The sequence below is a fragment of the Enoplosus armatus genome, chromosome 5 (assembly GCF_043641665.1).
Source record: "Enoplosus armatus isolate fEnoArm2 chromosome 5, fEnoArm2.hap1, whole genome shotgun sequence".
NCBI lineage: Eukaryota > Metazoa > Chordata > Actinopteri > Centrarchiformes > Enoplosidae > Enoplosus > Enoplosus armatus.
Window position 1 is genome coordinate 21,489,634 of NC_092184.1, and position 9,036 is coordinate 21,498,669.

The 9,036-nt window shown below is 40.2% G+C and overlaps 1 protein-coding gene across 1 annotated transcript; it reads left to right on the forward strand.

Annotated features, from left to right (window-relative positions):
• Nucleotides 1–2,251: 2,251 nt before the first annotated feature.
• Nucleotides 2,252–6,256, forward strand: smtla (somatolactin alpha). Its single transcript, XM_070905510.1, has 5 exons — nucleotides 2,252–2,267; nucleotides 2,503–2,693; nucleotides 4,158–4,271; nucleotides 5,653–5,832; nucleotides 6,062–6,256. Exons 1-5 carry the CDS (start codon nucleotides 2,252–2,254, stop codon nucleotides 6,254–6,256), a joined length of 696 nt encoding a protein of 231 aa, XP_070761611.1.
• Nucleotides 6,257–9,036: the final 2,780 nt, after the last annotated feature.

Genomic DNA, 9,036 nt, shown 5'->3' on the forward strand with positions numbered 1-9,036 from the left:
AACTGGTCTAAAAATGTTCATGTTGTGTTTAAGAAGGGACAGTCTAGGTTGTTCCCTTGAGGTCAGTAAGAAGCTTTTAAATGTTTTCTATCTGCAGTGTCTTCTTTTACACTATTGTATGTTGGGGTAACAGGATTAACAAGTGTATTAAAAAGGCTGGCTGACACTGACACGGTGGACCAGCTGCTCTATTGCACAGTTTGGCGTGATACCGGGTTGCCTGTTTGGCCTTATGGTCAGCTTTGTATTTAATGTATTTATTAATTGTATTCATATACTGTTTTTAAATTACTTTTTTAAAAATAAATAATGTATCAACAAAATTCCCTTTTTGTATCAGCCTCTGAGAGACATTCATTGACATTACAACATCAGAATACTGATAATGCGAGGCACTCTCTAGTTTTGGTTCATTTTCATGCATGCTCTCACTGATGTGTGCAAAAAGAAATGTTTAAAATATGTGGATGCACAACACATGCTTGTGCCTATGTTAATTACCTCAAATGTGAATTTATAGAATCTAGCATGAACAAGAAATTAGGTTAAACCTGCCTATGGTTGTGCTACAAAGTCCAATACAAATAACTTTTTGGCCGATATCCAAATCAGATTAGATTGAGCAAAAATACCCTTGTATTAGAGTTGTAGTCATGACTTGAGTCTTATCACATTAATTGAGATGTTTTGTAAATTTACACACATACAGTTTTCACAGTTCTCTTAAATTCCCTGAATATTTAATAGGATTTAACATTAGGAGGTTGAAGAAAACAAGATGTCTTTTAGAGAGGTGAGCTTACATTTTGAAAATCGGCTAACCTGCCAAGGAGGTGGAGACGGAAAGTGAAGGAGTAAAAGAAAGGTGATAGGAACATTAGAACCGCCCCCGCTGCACTGCCAGAGGGCCAGGCGGGGAGCCACCGCCCTCCACCCTGGAGAGAACATTGTTTCATATGAAACAACATACGTGACATGAGGTTTCGAGTGTCTTGGGGATGAGTAAGAACCATCTCTGAGACGCCGAGTTCAGTAACATGACACCCATCAGCTGCTACTCTCTGATCCCCTGTCTGTCTTTAGCTTATCCTTAAACATGCTTCACTGAAGAAATAAACATTTGAGGTCAAGCCTCTTCAATATTGTTCCTCTCTTCATGGTTTGGTGCATGTGGTGCAAAAAAATCCTTATTCAAGTCTTATTTAGTAACCTTATTTATTCTTATTTATTTGTTTACATGGTTGTGGTTTATACAGAACAATAAGACATCTTTTGTTTTCTTTAATTTTATTCATTTTTATGTGTAGGAGGCAGAAATGTCCTGTAATTTGCATCCAAAATGCACTGATGGATTTATTACCATAAATTGACAGACAACTCATCCCCGGTAATCTTCTAATTTGATTACACTTTTAACAGAAATGATTCAAAGGACAGATTAAGTAGTGCAGCGAGAAAAAAGGAGCATTTAATGCAGTCTGTTTCAAGCTCGCATGGATTACTACTAAATATGTGCTTCCTTCTATGGCAGCTAAACACAGTCATTACAATTGGAAAACCATAGCTTCTGGATAGAGCTACTCTCACACACCCATGGTTTTCTGAGCAAAACGGAATATGATTGTCAAAATAAAAATACAAAAAACATTTGAGGGGTTTTGTTATGTCCCAGTGATTTTCCGACTCTCATTCATTCAGCCCGTTTTGTTGTGTCTGTTACAGTTCTACGCTGTCTTTTCTGCAGCCTTCTCTGTCATGCATGTTTAAATCTACATTACATACTTACCTCGGCAGAAAGGAGGGATTTTTTCAGCCCGTTCCTTTTTTGAGCTTTTGTATGATAAATCTAATCAGTCTCAGTCTTCATTTTTGGATTATTGGCCAATGGTATCAGGAAGCTGGCTGGAATAAAAATGGGCAAAACATTATATATCTAGATATAGATATATTTTTAAATTGAGGTCGGTTGATACACACTTCACTGCCAGATTGCCAGATATATGCCAGATAAATCCCAGTCCGTAACTTGAAATCAGGATCAAAGATATACAGGCCTAGCATGCCTGACTACCATCTTGGTATTATGCATGACAAAAGAAATGCATTGCTTTGGGAGGATCGGTATCTTTTTACAAGAACCTACGCAAGACCAGCATGACCTTTTCCTTTATTCATGGCCGGGTCATGGCCGGGCTTTATAAAAGAGGTCAGCGGACAGAAAAGTGAGGAAGACTTGAAGACTACTGACAGGATGCACATGATGACAGGTAATGCATCACACCTTGAGACAGAAAGACAACATGTTTTGTAATTGTGCCGACAGATATAAACCACAGCCGTTTGTTCAGCTGAGCAGTGATTTTGATTTATGTAATTCTGAAAAAGGTAAATGCTGTGGTCCCACAGCAGAGATAAAGATATAGGATGATCAGGTTTTTGTGTTTTGTGCAGGTTTGCGTGAACTTGTGAACATTTGTTACATCTATATGTGGTTGTCTTCAGTCATGCAGCTGGGTGTCTGGGCTGTATTGCTCTGTCCCTATCTGCTTACCGTGAGCATCCCACTAGACTGTAGGGATGAGCAGGGTAGCCTCTCCCGCTGCCCTACCATCTCCCAAGAGAAACTTCTAGACCGAGTCATCCAGCATGCTGAGCTCATCTACCGTGTCTCAGAAGAATCATGCTCTTTGTTTGTGAGTAGAACAGACCATTAACCCGAAATGAATCTTTGCACTTGTGCACTGTATAGGAAAAAACTAGTTTAACTGCTCAGCAGACCCGTTGCATCCACAGGCTATTACAGTGCCCCGTAAAGGCATAGACTAAGCGTGTGTATAGCCTCAGGAGAAACTGAATCACGCTTCACACTGAGCATCACATGACAATAGAAAATGATTTTCATTGCGCCTAGAAAGAGAGGATTCAACAGAAAGGCATTCTCAGAAAGTCCATTACCTACAGGGGGAATATTCTTATCTGATAATGTTGGGCATGAGTCAGTTTTTTAAAATATTTTTTATGAAATATCAAATGAGCATTTTGAAAAGAAGTGCTGTAGAAACACAGCACAAGGCAAAGAAGTGTTTGAGAAGCTTCATAACATTACTTTTATATAGTATTAAAATAGTAATAATTAGTAGTATACTAAGATTTAATAAAATTGAATCATTCTGAGAGAAATGAAATTATGTTGTTTTCTAATGCTAAAAAAAGACATTACTTATCAGTTGTAGTCTTAGTAGCAAGCCCTAGATTTCCCAAGCTATGGTTTTTTTTCTATCATCGAATCCAGCAATACTTGGAATGAGTTCTGCAATGAGAGCAAAAGGACTTTTTGTGGGCCGTTTTCACAATATGCTGGACCAAAAGCACTGACACTTTCTGTTAGATACTCCATGTTATTTGCTTTTGATTCTGACATGATCATCGCCTCACTGCCAGGCTTCAAAGTAATCTTCTATCTCTCTTCTGAGCCAAAGATGTTTTATTGAAGAAGCAGGCCTACAGTGGAGTAATACGAATGTGATAATGATATACTGCAGCAGTGAGAGCACGGGTTTTGCAGCCTGTTGAATCCCCTTCCCTTTACGGCTCGAGATCCAAAATGGCCTTTGAAATGGGATGATGTAGGGCTTGTTACTGAGAAAACGCTGAATGGGGTCTACAGATGAGAACATGCCGGAGAACAAAATGTGTCTCTGCTGTGTCTCCAGTGGCCAAGATTGGTGAAGCTTTTGTCATTGTTTTCTTGATGTGTCTTTTTGTGTGTCTGCCTTTGTGTCATGTTATTCTACACCTATGAGAAACAAAAGGTTTTCAAATCAGTTAGAAAAATCCACAAGTGTTGCTCGCCTATTTTTTAAGAAGCTCCTTTTTTTATGGTTAGGACAAGAATGCAACCTTTTTAACGTGATGCCTAAAACCAACATAGTTCCAAACACCAACACAGATTGGAGTACTGCTGCTCGTGAACTTTGAATATGGAGAGTAAACTAAACTAAAGTTTTTAGCTTTTCTACATACTAAACCTTAATGAAGGCGGTGAAGGATAAATGGGTCAGTCAGTCAAAGTCATCCCAAGTATTGTGACTGTGCCTACCGTGGGTGTGTGTATTTTCATGTTTGTTTTTTTCCCCCTATGCTTGCATGGTTCGTAGGAGGAGATGTTTGTCCCGTTCCCATTGCAGCTCCAGAGGAACCAAGCTGGCTATGCATGCATCACCAAAGCCTTACCCCTCCCCAGCTCCAAAAGTGAAATCCAACAGATATCTGTAAGTACATGGCCTTTGCTTTCCTTTTTTTCTTTTCTTTTGGTCTTAATCAGTTATTAATGGCAGTGTGTGTGTCTTTATGTGAGTGCATGTATTTTGTGTTTGTGTGTCTGTTTGCCTATCTGCATCTGAGTGGAGTTAATAATTCTTGTTCATGTGCATGTGTGTGTGTGTGTGTGTGTGAGTGTGTGTGTGCAGGCTTCGGGGTGGTGTTAATGCAAGAGTGCTTGCACAGGTCTGCTCATAAAATCACTTTGAAGCTGCAGTGGTGCTAAGACCCAGAGCTTTCTTTTTTAACAAGTGAACAAGTGAACCTCCCCTCCTACTGCTTGCCCCCGTCAGCTGCTGAATTATTATATTTTTGCCCAAATCAGAATCAGAATCAGAATCAGAAATACTTTATTGATCTCCGGGGGGAAATTGTACAGTACTGGTGCTCCCATTCAAGAGTAGAAAGCAGCATAAATTTTGAAATAAAAGTATGTACAAAATATAAAAATAAGAAATAGAAAATAAAAAATAAAAAATATACACATTTACAATATAATGTAATGTATAATAATATATATAATTACAATGAAAGGTTCTCAAATCTCATAAATATACTTTCCTGTATAACATTTCAAAACTTTCGTCTGTGCCTTTTGACGTTTTGACTGCTGTGTAACAGGGCTCAACCTTTTAGCCCAAAGGTCAGTCTGATCACTTGATTGAACCACTTAGCAAAAGGCCAATGGAGGTCATTCTACAATGATCCTCCTTCACCTAACAAAGGCCAAGTGAATATATATGGCAAAAGCAATTTCTTTAAGGACTCATTTTTAGCTGTATTGAAACTGCTGGTTGAAAGTCATGTCATCACCATAATAGTAAATGTGATCTTTGAAACTGCATATACTGCAAGGCTCTTCTTTATGTTAATGATTCATCCTGTGCCCTTTATGTTGAAATGTTGCCTGCGCTGCGGTTTAATGGCTATTTGGATGGTGGTCATTTGCACTTGCTTTAGAGTGTGCTCTGCTTAGGGGAATTTAAGCAGGCTCAACTGCTTCACCCGTGACATTTCAACCTACTTTCGTTGCTGAATGTTTCGTAGCTGAAGAGCCTTTGATCAAAAGCCATGCTGTTATTAAGTTCTTTTTTGATCACTTCTGTTCATTACTATCTTACAGAAATTCTGAAGGGCAAATGGGTGCAAGTCTTTACAGATGTAAATGTTCCCACAAAGACAGGATTGGACTTGGAAAGTCAGTTCTACTGTAGCTGTGTGTTCTCTTGTGTTGTGTCATGTTTTGAAGTGTATTGTTTTATATCGTCTTTGTTTTTGTAGTTGTGTTTTAATCCACTCAACCCCCCCCCCACCCCCCCGTGTGTGCTGCAGGACAAATGGTTGCTCCACTCTGTGCTGATGCTGGTCCAGTCGTGGATCGAGCCGTTGGTCTACCTGCAGACCACATTGGATCGCTACGATGATGCACCTGATATGCTGCTCAACAAGACCAAGTGGGTGTCTGAGAAACTGATCAGTCTGGAGCAAGGGGTGGTGGTCCTCATCAAGAAGGTGGGTTAAAGCACATACTTGGATTGCTGTTATACAAATAAACCCGAGACTAGCATGTATAATTAGAATTTGAGATCCAGCGTAATTATTGTGACAATCAAAATAGTTATTGGATACTAAAACTTTACTTCTGTCTTTCACTTTAAAGCCCTTGATAGACAGTACATACCTTTTATTCTTATGTTTTTTTCTTAATATTTCTGTCATGTTTCCAAATGTTGCTGTGCAGATGTTGGATGAGGGAATGATGGCCACAAGCTACAGTGAGCAAGGTGTGTTCCAGTACGATGTGCAGCCAGAGATGCTGGAATCAGTTATGAGAGACTATACCTTACTCAGCTGCTTCAAGAAAGACGCCCATAAGATGGAGACTTTCCTAAAGCTTCTCAAGTGTCGACAAACTGACAAATACAACTGTGCATAAAATATAAAGTGCCGCTTTTAAATAATACAGTGTTTAGCTTTAAATTAATTCCTGAGGTCAGTAGCCGGGCACTTATAGATGTGACCATGCCTTAGGCGATCCAGCTTTGCTTGCAGTGCAGTACATTCTTTATTGATTGTTTTGGAACACCTTCATACGAAACTAAGTAGGTGTAATGCTGTGCCCTCTCTTCAACATACTGCATTTTATATTTCCACACTCAGTTGTTATTTTAACCTGGCAAAGGCAACAGAGGGCAAACTCCCAAAAGATTATTTGCGTGTCGAGCTGCAAAAAAAAAATCTGCATATCCTGCCATTGATTTCCATTTCCTTTGTTCTTAACTGGAGTTTGTATTCCTCGCTGGCTCTTGCAGTGTTTTGATTATTCCCACGGCCCCCAGAGTATTCAGTGAGACTCCCTTTTTAAATGGAGTTGGTTTCACTTCTGCATTAGTGAAATGAAACACTTTCACCGGAGACGGGAGTCAAACAGAGAGCAATCACTACTTTAAAAAAGAGACACATTTTGATTGGTGAGAGAGAGTGTGAGAGAGAGAGACAGAGAGAGAGAGAGAGAGAGAGAGAGAGAGAGAGAGAACAAATAACAGCTAAAATGAGAGGCAAGGCTTATCTGGAGTTTTTGGATAGACACAGGTTTAGGTTTGTTGAGTGCTCATAAAAGAATCTGGAATATTTCTATGCCTAAATGTGCCTAATTTAACCCTGAATGTAGTAAAATAAGTGTCCTCACTTCAAATGATCAGGGGATATACAGTTTTAATTTCAATTGTTAGATGTTATGAATATGTAATGCAGAATGCAAACTATGCTTTTTTGTACTCTCAAGTGTAAATAGAAGAAGCCCAATGTACTGTGAAAACCTTCCTAGTCAACCACTGTTGATTTAATGTGCTAATAAAGCAAATTGTAGAAAGACAAGAGACAAAACTTTGGTTTTGTTATGATTTGTTCTTTTGAGTGAGTGAGTGAGTGAGTGAGTGAAATCCACATCTTTATCCCATTTGTGATTCTCTAAGTCGGGTAAAGTTTCTCCAAAGTCAAGATTAAATCAAATGCAATTTCCATGGTCTCAATTCTGCCCTTTTTCCACCCCCAATCACAAGAGGGCAGTAGTGCTCTTTCATGAAGGTTATCTTGATCACAATATTGTCCACTCAAACTGCCATGCAGTTTATGACATTGCACCTTGTATTCCCAAACGCTTAGCTAAAATGCACTGTATCGGTAAGGAGAAAATAAAATTGATGCATGTTTCCCCTTTATTGGGAGAGGGGGCAACCAGCAAATTTTACTTAGATATTGTTAATTCCTCTTTTATTTTCATTAGATATATAAGAAACAAAATGTGGGATAATTGAGTGCATGAGCCACATATAAACCCTCTTAGGAAACATTTCATATATAAAAACAACACAATGTCACAGGTCTCTTGAACCATGTGATCCCAGCAGCCAAAATAAAGCACCTGCAGTAGTTATCCCACTTACAGTTATAGGCTTAAAATTGGCAGGCTGCATTGCTTGTTCCTGTTTACATCTGCCACCTCACCATGAGACAGGGAAACAATAAAGGAAGCAGTCGCCACAAGCATTTTTCTGTCTTTTTTTTTTCACTGATCTCAGGTTTCTTCTTCTTTTTTTTCACTCTCTTGAGTGCCTTGCTTCATGCTCTGGTCTTCCATCCTCTGTAACCATATCAGAAGATGTAAATCAGCCTTGTGGTTGCCACGGTGAGTCGGGTGTCAGCGTAGAGAGGTGGTGTCGTGTGGTGTGGGTGGATGTAGAGGCAGGATGTGGTAGGGGGGCCTAGTGTCAGCAATGTCAGGTTCAGCTTCCTGTGGCCTAATCACTTCAGTATGGGGGCTCGGAGGAGATTGGGTAGCCTCTGTTCTGCTCTGCAGGGCTGCAGCTACACAGCCTCAACCTTATAGTGCAACCCTCACCTTACTGCGTTCCTGGTTCCTGACAACACGCAAGTAATCATAGGCGAGGTAAAGCCCTGTGCCCCCACCCACTTCTCAAGCTTTGAGGCCATAAATATTAAAGATTGGCTATAAGTAGTAAGAGGAGGGAGTGGATCAGAGGAGGGAGAGAGCGATGTTAGGGAGTGGAAAGAAGGACACAGGGATGAAGGGAGGGGTGTGGGGCCCGGGTGATTTCACAGTCTAACTATTATAACCTGAGGAAAGGAAATCTAGACTGCTGGGATGCATAAGTGGAGCAGAGGAGGCAGGCAGAAAAGGAGAGGGAGAGGAAAAGAGCATGAAATGTAAAGAAAATGGACTGAGAGAAGGAGGCAAACAGAGGTAAAGAGGGCAGTTGTTTCTTTTTTTCCTCAGTGGTGATGTGAAACGTGTCAATCAAATAAAGAGGAAAAAATATAGCAGAAATGAAAGAGGGAAAGATACAACCAAAATGACTTGGAAAGAGTTTGAGCACAGCTCTGAGCAGTGTGACATGCAGGGAAGTAGGTTGTATCTAGAGAGAAAATGGATGGCTGGAAGGCAGGTACACAGCTAGAGGAGTTACACTGGGAAGTGGTGCTGGCTTGATATGAAACCGAGACTCAAAGCATGAAGTCCTTGAGCCTCCACTGGCTCGGCTGGCTCCCACACTGTTGTTTTGCTTTCATTTATGGCTCAAAACGACAGCTTGGAAAGGCCTAAAACAGTCTCACAGCCCCTGTATGATCTCCCACACTGAAAACCATGTAGCAGTGGCTCTGTGCCGTTCCTTCCTCCTCGATTTCTATGCTTTA

What these genes read in the sequence shown, in the direction of transcription:
- smtla (XM_070905510.1), top strand. An exon ending in GTGAAATCCAACAGATATCT is followed by an intron (nt 4,272 to 5,652) that starts GTAAGTACATGG and finishes TGTGTGCTGCAG; the next exon opens with GACAAATGGTTGCTCCACTC. An exon ending in TGGTGGTCCTCATCAAGAAG is followed by an intron (nt 5,833 to 6,061) that starts GTGGGTTAAAGC and finishes GTTGCTGTGCAG; the next exon opens with ATGTTGGATGAGGGAATGAT.